At 38.8% G+C, this 17,650-nt stretch overlaps 1 protein-coding gene across 1 annotated transcript; it reads right to left on the reverse strand.

The window, feature by feature from the left end:
• Positions 1-779: 779 nt before the first annotated feature.
• On the reverse strand, positions 780-11,866 carry LOC101732933 (neuronal acetylcholine receptor subunit alpha-3-like). The gene is made up of 6 exons (XM_031899114.1): positions 11,707-11,866; positions 8,617-8,756; positions 5,822-5,866; positions 4,261-4,370; positions 2,933-3,923; positions 780-1,437 (listed from the first exon to the last, which is right to left on the reverse strand). The coding sequence occupies exons 1-6, from the start codon at positions 11,792-11,794 to the stop codon at positions 1,315-1,317; spliced, it is 1,497 nt and encodes a 498-aa protein (XP_031754974.1). The 5' UTR covers positions 11,795-11,866; the 3' UTR covers positions 780-1,314.
• Between the last annotated feature and the right edge of the window lie 5,784 nt (positions 11,867-17,650).

The raw sequence follows: 17,650 nt of genomic DNA on the forward strand, positions 1-17,650 counted from the left end.
TATATATCTGAAAAATCCTCATCTTTAAAACAGTAGAAAATAATTACAAAAGTTTTATATATGGAGTACTTGCAATGGGCATTGGTGAAAATATTCTAAATATAATATTAAATGGCTCTATATTGACAAAATCTTTGTGAACAATTCAAAGAAGCTTAGCTGATTTGGAGAACTAAAGACTTTTGCCTCTTATCCAGGGAGAGATTCAAACCTGGGCTGGCAAACTGTGGATTCTGGCAAATGTCAAAGGGGCTGCTGTAAGATGCCATAGACCAGGGATCCCCAACCTTTTATACCCGTGAGTCACATTCAAATGGAAAAAGTGTTGTGGAACAACACAAGCATGAAAGAGGTTCCTTGGTGTGCTAATAAGAGCTATAATTGGCTATGTAAAAAGGCTCTGTTTGGCATTACATTTGGTTTTCATGCAATCAAAACTTGCCAGGAATTAAAAAATGAGCATCTGCTTTGAGGCCACTGGGTTAGTGAGCATGTTGCCCCTGAGCCACTGGTTGGGGATCACTGCCATAGACAGTCACTATTTATTGGGTTGGTGGCAACGTTTTGGGCCTCTGTGTACTTGAAACATGCCAGGGCCTATTTTGTATCCCAGTTGGGACCTGGGTAGCTTTTAGAAGAAGACTATAGATACAAGAGAGAATATCATTCACACCAATCCCTAGGACCTATAGACATCTACACAAAATGCTTGTTGTCAGATGCACAACTAAAGCCTGAACAGAGACAGAGCACAAAACTTTGCACATAGCATACTTTATTCAGATAAGACCTGTATCTAATGTAACACTTTGATGGCTAAAGATTTATAAGTAACATTTGTAACTCATAAAAAACTATATTCTAAATGTTCTTCAAATAAATTAGCATGGGTAATGCCCATGAGCAAGTAACCATTACTTACACATAAATTGATATGCAGTCTGTACAAACTCATGCTCTGAAACCTATAACACTATAAAAGTATGGGATCAGTTACCTGGAAATCTGTTATCCAGAAAGCTCCAAATTACAAGAAGGCCATCTCCCACACAGTCAATTTTTTAATTCTAAATGTTTTTAATTTTTTTTTTCTCTGTAACAATGTAACAGTAGGTTGTTCTTGATGGTAACTACACTGCATAAGTCCATAACAATCCTAATGGGTTTATTTCATGGTTAAATGATTTAGGTATAGTGATTCAAATTACGGAAGGATCCTTTATCTGGAGATGCATGTCCCAAGCGTTCTGAGTAACCCTAATTCTAAACCTGTAATACACAGCTAGATTTCCCTGTCTGTAAAACCTGAAGTGTTTAGTCACTGAATAACAGCGGTTGTAAGAAAAGTCCAGCAGTTCCCAGAATACAGACCAGAACAAAAACCCACAGGAAAATACGGTCGATTACCATTGCAACATATTTCCAATCATCTTGTACCTGAAAGAGAGGTTACAAATGAGGAAAAAGGTCAATTGTTTATTAATATATGTACCAGAATGAACATGTTTAAAGTATATCATTCAGCTTGGTTCTTTCAGCCTGTCTAGAGTATATCATTCAAGCTGACTTTTCCAGATCTGCAGCATGTACATTTAAATATGAGCAGGTAAAGAATACTTTTCACTAAAAATGCTGACAATCATTTCCTGACCCAAAGATTTCAGGAAGATGGAATGTTTCAACAAAACTGATGTGCTTTTTTTGAGCTACCTTATTAACCCATTTACCATTTGTGTTTACGAATCTCTACCTGGAGTCACTATTGCACACGATACCTGTCTCTACTTGCAGTTCAACTCTAGCGAAACAGAGGCATCCAAAGATGAACTTGTCATTAAAAATGACAATAGTGATTACTTAGATGAAATTATGCAGCAGCTCCCAGAAACAGGAAATACCATGTATTATAAAAAGTTTAGGTATAAGGAATTTTCAAAATGAATATTTATCTGCATAATATCCTTGTAACATGTATGCCTCAGTAGTGGGAGGCTAAATGCAGACCGGATGTGTATGTCCTTGTGTCTGCACAAGTGGCTCAGTCACAGTTAGTGGCTTAATGGTTTGCTCATTTGTGCTCTAGAAAAGCTTCAGTGCCCAGTCTTTATGCAGCCACCTCATATTGGACTAAGAAAATACAGCTATAAAATAGTTGTGATTAATAGGAGTCAGTTAGGAAAAGCTGTCCTGTGTTTGCATTATGCAGTGGCTGGCACAAATGTGTCATTCACTGTGAAAGGCATTAATACACGTGGGCAGAAAAATTGGATCAGAGCAAGCAGTATTCATCATCACTGTTCAGCTCACTCCCTTTTACAGTAAAAAGCCACATCCTAGAGACATCCAATGGCAATCACAAATAAGTGATTTTTGTGCTGCCTAAATATTAGCCCTAAGGGTTGCAAAATCACAGCCCTTAGAGCTTAATGCTAAGGCTACAGCCACCCCAGCTTCTAATGTCCTCTGAACCCCACAAAAAGTAACCCTATTTACTATGTTTTTATTTTAATTTTTTTAAAAGCTGAAATTGGAAAGAGGTATTTAAATTTGGATCTAACATGATGTAGTTGAGGATTTTTTTCTATACTACCAAAGAACAGTCTAGAAAATTATAAAGTAACATCATTTGACCTGAAATCTCACACATTTCAAGTGTAAAACTACAAGTGCACAAATGAAGACATAGGATTTTTTCACAAGGACCATGGACAAAGATTCAAAGTGAAGTAAAGGAATAGTCAGCTGGAAATATGAGTGTATAGAATACTCCTAAATAAAAATCCCTGCATTGTTAGAACCCCAGTGGTACCAACATTGTGAAAGTTTCTGTGTAAGGATGCAAGAATGAAAGCTGCGTATACACTATACATTTCTGTGTTAATAGTAACACATACATCACAAACACAGCTTTCATACTAAGATGTAACCTTACCTCCTTTGCTTCATCCTGTGCCTTCATGTTCTCAGCAATAAAATGTACATCTTCTATGGCTTCTCTTATCTCTGGTGATAGTCCTGAACCTGAATGCAAACCCAGATTGTACATTGATTCTAAGCTGGAACCTCTTGTGACATTACAGGCAGTGTCTGAGGTGTACAGTCGCTTCAGCTGGCCACATGCACATGAACTGTCTTGATAGAACAATTGATCTTGACAGCTTCGGATCTCAGAACTGCTGATGTCCAAGTATGCCTGTGGCTTTAAAGCATATGGTTGCTTTTCTGGCCTAGTCATAAACATGACTTTTGGAAGCAAATGCAAGAAAAACCTTTTTACCCAGTGGGGCATAGTATGTGTCTTGGGAGTCCTGTAGTGCACATTAAGCACGAACACAGTTATAACTATGGAAAGGGTTACAAATATCATTGTGAAAAGCAGATATTCGCCTATAAGCGGAATGACTAATGACGTAGAAGGAATGATTTCTGTTATAACCAGAAGAAAGACTGTTAAAGATAAAAGAACAGACATACACAAGGTAACTTTCTCTCCACAATCAGAAGGCAAATAAAAAACCAAGATGGTTAAGCAGGAGATAAGAAGGCATGGGATTATTATATAAATAGTATAGAATAATGGCAGCCGGCGTATATACAAGGAATATGTGATATCTTGGTAGATTTCCACACAACAGTTGTACTTGATTTCATGCTTGTATCCTGGAGCGTTGATAATGACCCACTCTCCACTTTCCCAAAATTCTTTAAGGTTTATTTTAGAACCAATCATCACTAGATTGATTTTTGCTTTGTCGTATGTCCAAGAACCAAACTTCAAGGAACAGTTCTGGTAGTCAAATGGGAAAAAGGTCACATCTATCTTACAGGAGCTCTTGAAAATAGCTGGAGGGATCCAGGTTACATCTCCTGAATATCTCACCACTGCTTTGGCTTTATCATCAACATGGAATGCTCCCACTGCACTTTAAGCAAAAAAAAGAGAGAACAAGAGAGAAATGAAAACCCAAAGAGGGAGATCTCAGAGACCTCAGCTACATCTAATGTGAGCCTTTCTTTGTCTTATAATATGTAACAAGTGTGGCCTGTTCTGTTCATCCTATATCAACCTCATTTGTTGCAGAAACTCTAGATTACATCATACACATGGAAAAACTCAGTATTCTTGACTGAAAATCCCTATATACAGCATAACAGGTTTATACCTATTACTGTAGCACTGTGAAGCACTCATGAAAAACTCATGTACGTACCCATGTATAACACAGCACTATAAAAACATGCAAAACAGATCAGTCTTACTTGTTATACAGGACAATATCAGGTCTCCAGATCTGACTTGCAGGAATTCGAAGAAACTCAATACCACCATAGTCACTTGGGTTCCATTTCAACTTGTAGTCATTCCATAGCTGAAATTCAAAAAGAAATAAACAATTGTTAGCTAAAATGTACAATAAAATGTTTATAGGGGTTTTGGATTGAGACTTTTACACTCCGTAACAGTCCATATTTACATATGCAAAGATGTTTGTCACAAGAGGAATGTGAGTGAGTTTAACTCCTAATGAAGCTGAAGACCAGACAGTGTGAGATATAGATATACTAGATGTGGTCATTTTCTGGCAAATCATTTGAAATGCCAGCTCACCCATCCTTACAAATGGGTGCACTCAGGTGAGTTCATATTAATTTTCCTTAATTAAAGAACGGGTTGAGTTCTGAAAGAATTGCTGCAATTGCATGTCTTAAGACACTAAAGTTAGGGTATGGGTAGAGAAATGCCTACATGTCTCCCCTCTCCCACCCCTTGTGAATACACTGCTGACAAAAACTAGAATGGAAGACAAAGACATTTCTGCACCCTGCCTTCCATGATGTAAATAACTCCTTAAAGGAACAGTAACACAAAAAAATGAAAGAGCTTTAAAGTAATAAAAATATAATGCACTCTTGCCTTGCACTGGTAAAACTGGTGTGTTTGCTACAGTAACACTACTATAATTTATATAATAAGCTGCTGTGTAGCCACAGGGGCAGCCATTCAAGCTGGAAAAAAGGAGAAAAGGCACAGGTTACATAGCAGATAACAGATAAGTTCTGTAGAACACAATAGTGTTTTATCTGTTATCTGCTATGTGCCTGTGCCTTTTCTCCTTTGAATGGCTGCCTCCATGGCTACATAGCAGCTTATTTATATAAATTATAGTAGACTTTCTGAAGTAAACACACAACTTTAACCAGTGCAGGGCAGCAGCACATTATATTTTACTTACTTTTATACACTTTCATTTTTTGGTGTTACTGTTCCTTTAAAGAGATACTGACACCAAAAATGAAACCTTTTTTACATCTGTCGTAACATTGTCTTTGCATGCTATTTATAATTTTGCCATAAAAGTATTTATCCAATGCTTTTACATTACCTATCTGATCCCCCATATTCCTCTATGAGGGGGCTGCCATATTTGTGCAGCACTAGTCTGTTTGCTGAATTAGAAGTTATAACTTGATAGGCTGAGAAAGGACAGTCAGGCTGGCAAAACAGTCAGGTTTTGGGATTTCAAGTAACAATTACTTATAAATGCAGGCCTATCAGCAAAAAAAATGATCAACACGACCTATAGGTAACTTTTTATGTAGAGTCATATTTTAAAAAGTAGTTTTTTTCGTGTCAGTATCACTTTAAATGTTCTTATCTCTCTAAAGCTTTACCTACAGTTATACAGTGGCAAAATGGCATAATTAGATGTTTTTTTAAGTGAAAAAGTCTTGACCATACACGTGAGTGTAATATAAACATAATTGCTGTACAAAGCAGTGTAATAAAAATATAAAACAATAATTAGGACCTATTACATACATGTCTCAGCCACAGGTTGGTTTCCATGATCTGGTTAACTTCATCCTGTAAATGAAAACATATCAGTAGGGTTTCAATAACAAGTTCTCATCTACTGTCTAACGATCAGGTTTAACAATGATAGTTTGTATGTAAAATGAATGGCCCACCACCATAAATATTTCTTCTTGCAGTATATAAAAATAGCTTAATTCCAGAATAGTTATGGTTATTTGAGGAATTATCTATAAGTTTTCACATAGGAGTTTCGCAATTGAAATTTGTGCCAACAAAAACCATTTGTTCCAACAGAAAGTTAAGGTAGAAAAGTTACGAATAGTCATTGAAAACATTATATTGCAGAATGTGGCATTTCTGAGCAATGCTTATGTCAATGATTAAAGATGAAAAGCCTGATAGTGGCCCTTATTCTGGAGAAGCCTGGGCAAATGTCCCTTTTGCCAATTTAATAAAATGGCCCAGACATTATGGGCACTATTCATTTATTCATCAAGAGGTGAAAAACATGAGCATTCTACAGTTCACTAGAAAACACCAAAGAGCTCTCTTTTTACTTGTACAGGTATAGGACCCATTATCCAGAATGCTCGGGACCAAGGGTATTCCAGATAAGGGGTCTTTCCGTAATTTGGATCTCAATACCTTAAGTCTACTAAAAAATCAATAAAACATTAATTAAACCCAATAGGATTGTTTTGCATCCAATAAGGATTATTTATATCTTAGCTGGGATCAATTACAAGGTACTTTTTTATTTCTACAGAGAAAAAGGAAATCAGTTTTAAAATTCTGAATTATTTGATTAAAATGGAGTCTATGGGAGACGGGCTTTCCGTAATTCGGAGCTTTCTGGATAATGGGTTTCCGGATAAGGGGTCCGATACCTGTATATGATTTTTATTGGTATATTTAAGAAATAATGAAAATAGAGTTTGCTTTACTTTTACTCTCTCTCTCTCTTGAGTAAAAGTAAAGGTGCACAACAGGTAACAAACCAGTAATGCATGGGTGCTGATGACAGTATTATACAGCCTATTTTTTAAAAGTCTAACACTGCTTTAAACAGTACAGACCTGTTGATAGCAGTACCCTGCAAAGAGGTATGGTCTATCCAGACAGACTAGTTATTTAAGGCACACTAATAAGTGTGTATGACTATAAAAAGTGGATTACAGAATCCCTGACATACACATAGCAGGAGGACTGCCATTAAGTGGGTCTCCTGTTTATGGCTAAGGACAAGACTATGGAAAAACACTAGGGCTGCCAAAAAAAAAAAAATTCTGTTGAATTATGATTTTAAAAGTTGAAATTATAACTTTTGATCTCAGAATTATGACTTTTGATCTCAGAATTATGACTTTAAAAAGTCAAAATTATAAGTTCTAACAGCAGGTTTTGTACAAACAGAAAAATAAAATCTGGCTCTTTAAAAAGTCATAATTATGGGATTAAAAGTCATAATTTTGACTTTTTAAAGTCATATTATGAGTTTAAAAGTCATAATTCAACAGATTTTTTTTTTTTTTGGTGGTCCCACTGCTCTTTCGTATGAGACAACTGGATGCCTTTATGTAGGCAGCTTTGGCCAGGTTTCGACTGGGCACTGATAACCAGCTGCCCTTAAGAGCGCTTTTACAATGTTGTGATAAGGCTGTCCAATGAACTCTGTGGGTTTGTGAAACTGTCTAAACCGAAGTAGAGGGTGCACTGTGTGGATATGTACAGCTGGTAAGCTTTTCCCGCTACACACATTTGACAACTGTTTTCCCTGTTCTCCCATTTCCTTGCTGGCTGCATTATTCTGTATACACTTGATAAGGCAATGTTACACTATGCAAGTTATATTAACACTTCAGTATTCTGCCTTTTGCTTCAGGACATGTTTTCTGTTCACACATTGGAGCGCAACAGTATATCATACTTTGTGCAGTACATAGAAGGCTAACATATCATATTTTTGATTGTACTACACTACTCTGTGGGGTTCTCATCATGGGTGACACGTACTTCATGGGGGTAGCAATAATGACATCACACTCTGTGTGTTTTGGTGTCTTTTTTATTTTAAATATCACTGAGATGTTTTTGTGAATATTCCTGATGAAGGCTGATGAAACGTGGAATAAAGATTTTTATTTTTTGTATGATAGACCTGTCTGTGCTGGGCTATATTGGATTTGGTTTTTTTTTGCAGACTGGAGAACTTCTTTACTAGGACTTTTTGCACCTGGACAGTAGCCCAACAACCAGTAAGTGAATTGTTTAGACAGCAGCAGTATTCTGCCCCAGTGAGTTCGTAGTAAGACAATAAGATTGGAACTTACTTTCAACAGTAGCTTATGCAAAAGAAAAAGCTTTAGATGAGGTTTAATTCCTTGATCTTTGTTGTCAGAGTGATCTAAGAAATCATAATCCAAATAATCCACATCCAACACCCTAGGCTGGACAAAGGAGAATGGAATACAAAGATAACACACCCTGTACTAAAATGTAAGGACTGTCCTATCCTAGGATCACATTGCTCACTAATAACCAGTGACATCAGTCTGGGGTTGAGCTAGAAAGTTACACTACATGAATATAACACAAGATGGCTCTATACTGAGTAAAGTAAGACAACAAGCCAAGAATATTGAAAAAACATGATTGGTTGCCATGGGTGACTGCACTAGTGAAAATCTTATCAGTCATTTCAGAGACATTAGCTGTATGGTGCTCCAGTGACAGGTACTATGGGAGCTTGGTAAAAGACTCACATATGGTTTCCACTCAGTCTGAAGAATGGTGCTTACCACTTTAACAAGCTGAGACATTGATACTTCAAAGTGGAGAATAACTGGATCAGACACATTCATCACAGGTCGAATGTAAGGGTTGTAGGACTTCAATAAATCCTCGTATAGGCGGTGTTCTACATTTGAGCAAAAGAATCCTAAAAGGAAACAGTTTGAATCAATTTGAAGCTCATAAAAATGAATTCTCTTAGATGTATCTCATTATAGTAAAGTAGATCCATTTGTTTAAGCAGGTTTTTTTAAATCTTTTTACATCACAAGACAGCTCCACAACAACAATCTGAAGAGGCTGTCTGCTAATATCTATGCATTTTCTCTTTAAAGGAGAAGGAAAGGTAAAAACTAAGTAAGCTTTATCAGAAAGGTCTGTGTAAATACAGCTATAAGCGCTCACAGAACTGCTGCACTGAGTCCTCTATCAAAAGAAACACAGGATTTCTTTTCTTCTCTTTTGTACACATGTTCTTCGGTATAAGACTTCCTGCTCTCAGAAAAATCCTTTAGGGAACAGACACAAGTCTGCTCAGTTTGCTCCTCTCTCCCTCCCATCCAAATTCACTCCCTCTCCCATCAGAATTTGTTCACCCTACCACAGTGCCTGTGTAATCCTAGCTACCAGCAGCTATAGCTACAGCATGGAAGCTACTGAGACAAAGCTAAAATGGCAGCTGTTATCTTAAACAAACGGAGTGTGCATCTAGGGCTGTTTTCTCAATTATGGTAATTCTTTCTGCAGAATAATTATAGTGTTCTAGCTTGCACTATTGTGGCTAATCTATTGGCAGTAAAATGTCAAAATGCCTTTCCTTCTCCTTTCAGTGGAAAAATACAGACTGCCTAGTTATGCTCCATGTGTGTTGGTACAGGCATGAATGGGAAAGGTGGATACCATTTATGCCTGTTGCTACCAACTTGAGAGCGACATCAGAGTTTCCCCACCTGTGTTTTTCTGCCAATAGAGAAAATGCATGTTGAGACTTTAGTTAAGAGACATAGCCCAGAAGAGAAGCTTGTAAGTAATGGCTGTAATGGTAAGGCTAAACAATACAGCCTGGGGACCAACTTATTACTAAGGCAAAGTCCAGGGACTGCTTTCCCTTCCAGTATGTTAGTCACAATGGCAACTGTAAATCCAGTTTCATGGTCATGAAAGGGTCTTTTAGTAATGTGGCACAGTGTGTACCTTAGTAAACGAGATTCAGAGCCCTCTAGATGTGGGTACATCTTTGTCATGCCCTTCCCACCCCAGTCACACCTTCATTCTGCCCAGGCTATGCCCCCAACAATGCTCTTGGCTCCAACAGCTTTTGAGAATTCAGGTAACACTTCAGTGTATTTCAATAGTGGCGGTAAGCTTGGATTCAAATGCAAATTGCTGACCACTGCTGACTAAGGGCTTGTACAGACAGGCGTTTCTTCCTACACTCCCCTGCGGCAGCATTCTTCTACATTCCACCACAGGGGGCACAAGAACAAATGCACCCCATTCTTCCTCATGGGACTACACTGTGTTAGTACAGCCCCATAATGAAGCATGGGGTGCAGTTGTTCCTGTGCCCCCTGCAGTGGAATGCAGGAGAATGCCGCCACAGGGGAGCACAGGAACAAATGCTCGTCAGTATGAGCCCATAACTGTTAGCAGGAGAGGGGGTGTTTAATAACATGCCTGGAACTAGCATTAATAGAACATTCATACACAGCTGAAAATTCACTTGGTGGACATGCTAAGTGAGTAGTGTGGGACTGCAATGTGGTCTGTGCTGCCTTCTCTCAAACAACTGGTTAATGCAGCTGTATTTAGTGCTATCTAACCATCAGTGAGATCAGTTCTAGCACTGCGGTCTCTCCTGCAAGCTGTGACTAAACAGGTCTATCTACACTTACCATACCAAAGGTACATGTGCCTCCCTGGTTTCATACACATTCAAGTTATTTTATTCATTGAAATATAACTGCATATTTACATTAATGTAAAATGGTGGCTCTCTGTATCTCAACCAGTACCACAGTGTCACATCCAGTGTTCTAGATTAACTATACTAGATCAGAGACTGCACAGGAGCCACATGCAATATTTACTGCATTCTGATCTTGCCCATTGCCAAACCTTGTGTCTCAATCCCTTCTCCTTTTTGATTGTAAGCTCTTTTGGAAAGTGCTCTCTTACTTCTTGTATTGGTTGTTGGTTGCTTTGTATGTAACTCAGTATATTCAGTGTGCAGTGGCCAGCATATATTGCACTTTCTAAATACATTAATATAATAATTTGTTTTATCTCTGGTTTAATACAATCTAGCCCTTACATTACCACTTCTCTTGATTTTACCTGTTGTAGTGTAATCAATGCAAAAACTACACTGTATAGCAACATTTTCTAACTTATCCCTGGGTGGGGTAGGAGCTTAAGAGCATTGCAATTTTTTGGCTGCCAGACAATAAAGTATGAAATTGCTTGTTTCTAATTTTTTTTATTTGTCATTATCTGTTTTGTGTTAACACCCCCCACCCCAGTAAATGGTTTCAGTAACCTCAGACTAATGTTAATTATTTTCTCTGCTACTTGGAAAAGAAGTGTATTGCTTTGCACCACATTTATTGCCTCTCAGAAATACTTGGAGGACACAGTAATTTTACATTTTTAGGTGTCACTGTTTAACATGAAAGTCTCCTTTAGTGAAACAATAGTCACTGCCACAAGGGCACATATCATATCATACCAGTACAATTCCACACATCAGTATATGAGTTCTGACTAAGTTAAGAAACATATCATTAGCTTACTAGTAACTTCTTATATATGACAGACTTAGCCACATATCACAAGCAGTGCAAGCTGAGACGCTGAGTGGGCATCTAAAATGACAATACTTTTGCGCACTTGTTCCATATACCACTTTTAATCTCTTGTATATGCACAAATGGGTAGTTGTCCTATTGCATGCCTAATACATATATATCATAGTGCAATCTGCCCAGCAAAGAAGGATTTACTGTCACAGATGTAGAAATTCTATAAGTTTCTTACGGAATAAAATCTACCTGTCAACAGCCAACAGCAATTGATACTGGGAGTGAATATCTACTTACCTGCACTCAGAAAGAGAAGAAAAAAGCAGATGAATAGTCCATGCAATTCCCTCATTGCAGAGAAAGTGTTATCCAGCACTGCGAGCATATGTATATCTGGGGAAACACTACAATGCCAGAGATACAAACTGACAGCAAAACAGATCTTTTTCTAATGATGCTCTCCTCCCCCAGCACAGACTAACTGTTCTGTTCCATGTAGCCACCAGACTGTACGGCAGCAATTGCACTTTATGAAACAGTGTTCCTGCAGGGAATAATATCTTTATAGATAACACACACAAACCAGGTGGAGATAAAGATCTGCTGATTTCATAGTAAAGTGCACTAGTTACCCCCAAAGCAAGCAAACAGACAAACTGCACTATGGTAGGTAAAATAGTTGAATACAAATGTTTTTTAAAAACCCACTCATAATCTCAGTTATTACATGAAACACTTTTTGGAGTGATGAGAGTTTGAATGGCTGTGTAGGTTTAGGATTTTGATACTGCCTGTGTCCAGTTGGTTGAAATAATCAGCAGGTGGAGCTGTTTCAAATTCATTGTATTGGCAGTGGGAAAACTGCTAATATCTTGAAAGGTAGAAAAAAAATAATGAATGTAAATTCCAAAGGTACTCAGAAGAGCACTCTGAGCAATTTTATATTTCACATTTCCCTTAGAACAGTGCTGTCCAACTTCTGTGGTGCCGAGGGCCGGAATTTCTCTAGCATACATAGTGGAGGGCCCCTAATGAAAGCTGGTTTTGACCACTCCCCCTTGTAAACCACACCCACTTCAAACCACACCCGTGTTATCACAAGAGTTTTTAAGACCACGCCCACATTAATAGTGGTAGTGCAGCAAAAACCCAAATGGTTAGTGCTCACTGCAGGGATATCAGACTTCATTCAAATGTGAAAGAATTATATTATGTCATATTAAGACATACCCTTAAATCCATATGCCTCTTCCTCCCATGTGGGTATCACAGCAACCCCCAGCACATAATTACACACCTTAGGGATTTAATGGCTATTTCCAACTGCTAACAAACTCCCAGAATAAACCCCTGCCAGGTTCACTTCCCACAGGCAGCATAGGGCAGGCAGAGTATGGCACACACAGGTAGTATAGGGCAGGCAGAGTATGGCACACATAGACAGCATAGGGCAGCCAGAGTATGGCACACACAGGCAGCATAGGGCAGGAAGAGTATGGCACACACAGGCAGTACTCTGCCTGCCCTATGTTGCCTGTGTGTGCCATACTCTGCCTGCTCTATTCTGCCTGTGTGTGCCATACTCTGCCTGCCCTACTCTGTCTGTGTGTGCTATACTCTGCCTGCCCTATGCTTCCTATGTGCCATACACTGCCTGCCCTACCCTGCCTGTGTGTCATACACACAGGCAGCATAGGGCAGGTAATACATGATCACAATACAGTGATTCAATGCTGGCACTGCTCCTACTCTGAGGTGTGAACAGGTAAACAATGTGGGGTCTTACAGCCTGAGCCTGAGGTGTGAACACTGCAGGGGGTGAACAATGCAGAAACTAAAAGGTGTGAACAGTACAGGGGATTAAATGTTTAAACAATACAGGGGGATTACAGCGTGAATATGAGGTGTGAGCAATGCAGGGGGGCAGTTAATCTCAGTACTGATACCATTTAAAGCTTACACAAAGGTAAGGCATCAAAGCAGCCAGACAGGTGGGGGGCCACACAGAGGGGGTCGCGGGCCGCATGCGGCCCGAGTGCCGCCAGTTGGACAGCACTGCCTTAGAAGAACATTTTCCATGGACATATAGAGGAAAGACAAGGTCACCAAATGAGCTGATCTTTCATTGTATGGCCATCTTAACTCATTTCATTGAAATGCATAGAAATGTCACCCAAAGTTCTCCAAAGCAGCCAAATAGAGAGTAAAATGGGGGAAGGGTGGTGGATTAGGGGCAGGGCCAGGAAGATCAGGTGCTAGGCCAAAGGTGTGACAGGCCAATTTTTCAACTACTGAAAAAGTGTGTGGGACACTCCAGTTGTTCACTACGAAGATGAATTATGTATTTTTAAAAGGATTGTTTGCAGTATGCCATTGAGCAACCAGACTTCACCTTATATAAGAAGAAAGATAAAGTTACAGTTATGAACTTCCATCAGTGTAAAAACCAGAAAATTGTTTTATACTTGGCACATTAAGATATCTGTATCCATACCAAGCCTGCCCCAGTCTCTCTACAGGAGAATGATCATGCATTTCACTCATTATATGAATGAAGGCTTTTTATTTCTGCTCCCTAGCCAGTCATTGGTGTATTGTGCTTTTATTTTACTGAGATGGAACAGATGTGCCTGGAAATAGCTAATTTGATTGGCGAGAGTTAGTGCTCCATTATCATGGGTAAGTGTGTAAATACATTATCCAAAGGCACCTGTTTTGAGCTTTCTAAAATTCTTTGACTATCCCTCGAAATGAGCCTGTAATTCCAGTTAATTCCACTCAGAATTGGGTATACGAGTAACAAGGTGGATATTTAATGACAATTGTTTAGCTTACTGAAACATGAGGGCTTATATATGGTCCCTGCAATTTCCTCACAGTCAGTTGTGTGCAAAACCACTTTCATTAAAGATACTTGCTTTAAAACATGCTCCTTGCACTTCCATATAGTTTGCTCTAAGCTCAGTCCTTCCTGCCTTTCATTCTGAAATGAGCGCTGCTGTGCCTACTGATTCAGGGGAGCCCTGGACCTAGCGAACCTTGGAAATGATGCCAGGCAGACTTTGACGTGGTGATTGAGCTTGAAATTGCACTTTGGTCGCTGCACTTGCGGATGTTGTTTGCTTTAGTAATCTCATCTAATTAGATCAGGAAGTGAATATCACTAGGGAATGCCTATTTGTCAGGCACTTCTAGGTGATTACAGTAACCTTTTCCCCAGGTGCACAGCTTTGCTGAAAAATGCTCCAGCCCAGAGTATGCTTTTAACAGCATCCATAGACCACTTCCCTATGGCCCTTTTAGTTGTCTACTATACCAAAAGGAGGTTCCCAACCTATCCTAGGTTAAAACAGACTTTTTCCTTTCAGCTGTCTAGCACCATCAAAATATAGTGCCTCAAAGAGCTGACTTGCACCCTAACTGCCCTCTCCCGACCAACACCCAACCTAACCTGGCAAGATGTCATTGTTGTGAGTGGGATTGGATGTGGGAAGAGTCTGGCTTGCCACCCACTCTTGTTCAACTAATGATGTGCTTTGCAGTCCTGGACCCTCTCTACATCCCCCTTTCCATCCTTTCCACCAGGCTCTTATTACTAAGCCAATGCATCATTGTGCTTTATGTGGTAGCCTAAATCACTAGACTATTCTATCAGGAATGTACTGTACGGCTATATGGAAATCAGTAGAAGGCCCAGTTTCCAGCCTTGCTATGTTTAATAACACTACAGCCACGTGGCTTACATGGTTGGTGGCAATTTTGCAATATAGTAAAAGACAGCCTCTTGCAGGAGAAATCACTTGAAAGTCTGGGCTCACTAGCCCCTACAGTAGCTTGGCCATTTAGAAGAAGTGTTAGATTTAAAATGTAGCGATGAGTGCAACTTCTAAAAATCTTTCCTGAAAAATGTGCCTTTAGGGATTTCGAGGTGATGCAAATCTTGCCTTGATGACAACTTCCACAATGTGCTGCCTGCCTCATTTGTGGCTTCCAAAGGAATTAAATAAACAATGTTAAACATTTCTGAATCTTTCATCTTACATTGACTTTTGAGTCTCCACTGCAATTATCAGGACCTTTGCAAGTAGCCAAAAGCTGCATTTTACTTTGGGACCTACAAGACTTACATTACATATGATGTTATGGTACCTTGTACTTGATGCTAACTAAGATACAATTAATCCTGTTTCAGTAGCAAAACAATCCTACTGGGTTTATTTAATGTTTAAATGATTGTTTAGTAGATTTACGGTATGGAAATCCAAATCACAGAAAGACCCCTTATCTGGAAAACTCCAGGTCCCGAGCATTTTGGATAACATACCAGTACATACGTTTTACCTTACTTGTTACATCTCTTATCAGGGTGAGACCTTGCCTCAGGGCAGCACTTTTAGGTTGAAGACACATGGAGCTATTAGTAGCAGCTACTTGTTGTGGCTACTAAAACAGGCAATGCTGATCATTTACTGATAAATGTCTCTATGTGTGTTTTAGCAGATGCAATTCTCAGTATTACCTATAGCAGGGTATTTTCTTGAGTTTTTTAGCCATGAAAAAGTAGCTGCTACTAGTAGCTCAGTGTGTCTTCACCATAATGGGGCAACCAGTCACTTCCATCAACCCCATATTGTCCTTTGGAATGTCAAATGTCGCTTGACATGCCATGTACATCTGCAGCATGGCTTGAGGGCTGTTGGGCATTAATTAATAACAAGATAACTACATAGTGCAGGAAGATAGGCATTCTGATTAACAGATCCTTAATAAACACTGGACTGAGCAGGACTGAGTGAGATGCTGAAAAGCACCAGTTATGTCCATCTCAGCACTTACGGAGGCTTGCTAGTACACTTTCTTGGTCACCCTGCTGTCAATGTATATCCAATTGCTTATGGCTGCCTAACGAGGAACAGATTATCTCTGAATTTTGTTAACATTGATTTAAGCAATCACAGTGGATAAAAATTATTTACACAGTTTGTCTGGATGTACCCACTGCCAAAAAAACTGTGGCTATATATTGAGTAGCGTGAAGTATTGATATGATGGTTACTCTGCCCACAGAAAGCTCATATTATTTTATATTCTGCTTACTTGAAAAATCAGGGAGACCTCTAATACATGCATTTTGCAAGGCTGCATTAATTGCATTTAAAGAACAAGAAAATCCCTTTTTACTGAATGGAATATACTGTAACTGCTAGCTTAGTTGTCAGGGCCGGTGCTGCAATAATTAGGCCTTGTCTTATTGCAATCAGGACAGCCTAGACTAGTGCATGAAGATCAGGGGATCTTGTAACCCTAATATAACTGCACTTTAGCTCAGACTATTTCACACTTATATTTAATGTCTCCAAAACATTTCCTAACAGTTTTTAGGTGCTGGTAATACACAATTGTATGCTGTTTTATCAGATGCATCAACATTCTTTTATATATCTTTTCTTTCTGTTTTCTTTGGGAGACCTAGATGCAAACATTGTGTTGTTTATGCTTATGGTGTTTGATGGGGATCCCATAACTGTTTACATATTTTCCTCTATTTACAAACATAAAAATACATGAATACAAAAATAGATGATTTAAAATAGGAACTATTATCAGAAATGCTTGGGACCTGGGGTTTTCCAGAAGAGAGGTTTCTCAATAATGCATAAACATAAAATAAACCCAGTAGAATTCTTTTTATGATCAACATGGAAATATGCAGTTTAGTTACCGTTAAGTACAGTTCAGTATTATTACTGAAATCAAAAAAAGAAAATCACTTGGAAAAAAATGGATTTATTTGTTCCAAAATGGACTCCATTGGAGAGTCCCTTTTTGAATGACGGCACCACATTAGCAATCCGCCAGTCTCTCGGCACCATGCCAGAGCTCAATGAATCCTAAAAAATAAGGTGAAGAGGTTTGGCAATCACAGCGCTAAGCTTGTTTAATACCCTGGGATGAATCCCATCCGGCCCTGGACCTTTGTTTACCTTTACATGTTCAAGTCTCTTTTGCAATTCCTCCTGAGTGACCCATGCATCCGTAGTTATAATACTAGAATTGGGTCTATTAAAATGGAAGCCTTCATTACCTGGCTCCTCAGTTGTGTAGACAGATTAGAATTTCTGCTTTTTCCCTGTTCTCATCAACCAACTAACCCCCCCTGTGATAATAAGGTTCCCACCCCTTCTTCCTTAATTTTTTTTACAATTTACATATTTTAAAAATAATTTTGGATTCCTTTTAC

Source organism: Xenopus tropicalis, chromosome 3, assembly GCF_000004195.4.
Source record: "Xenopus tropicalis strain Nigerian chromosome 3, UCB_Xtro_10.0, whole genome shotgun sequence".
Lineage (NCBI taxonomy): Eukaryota > Metazoa > Chordata > Amphibia > Anura > Pipidae > Xenopus > Xenopus tropicalis.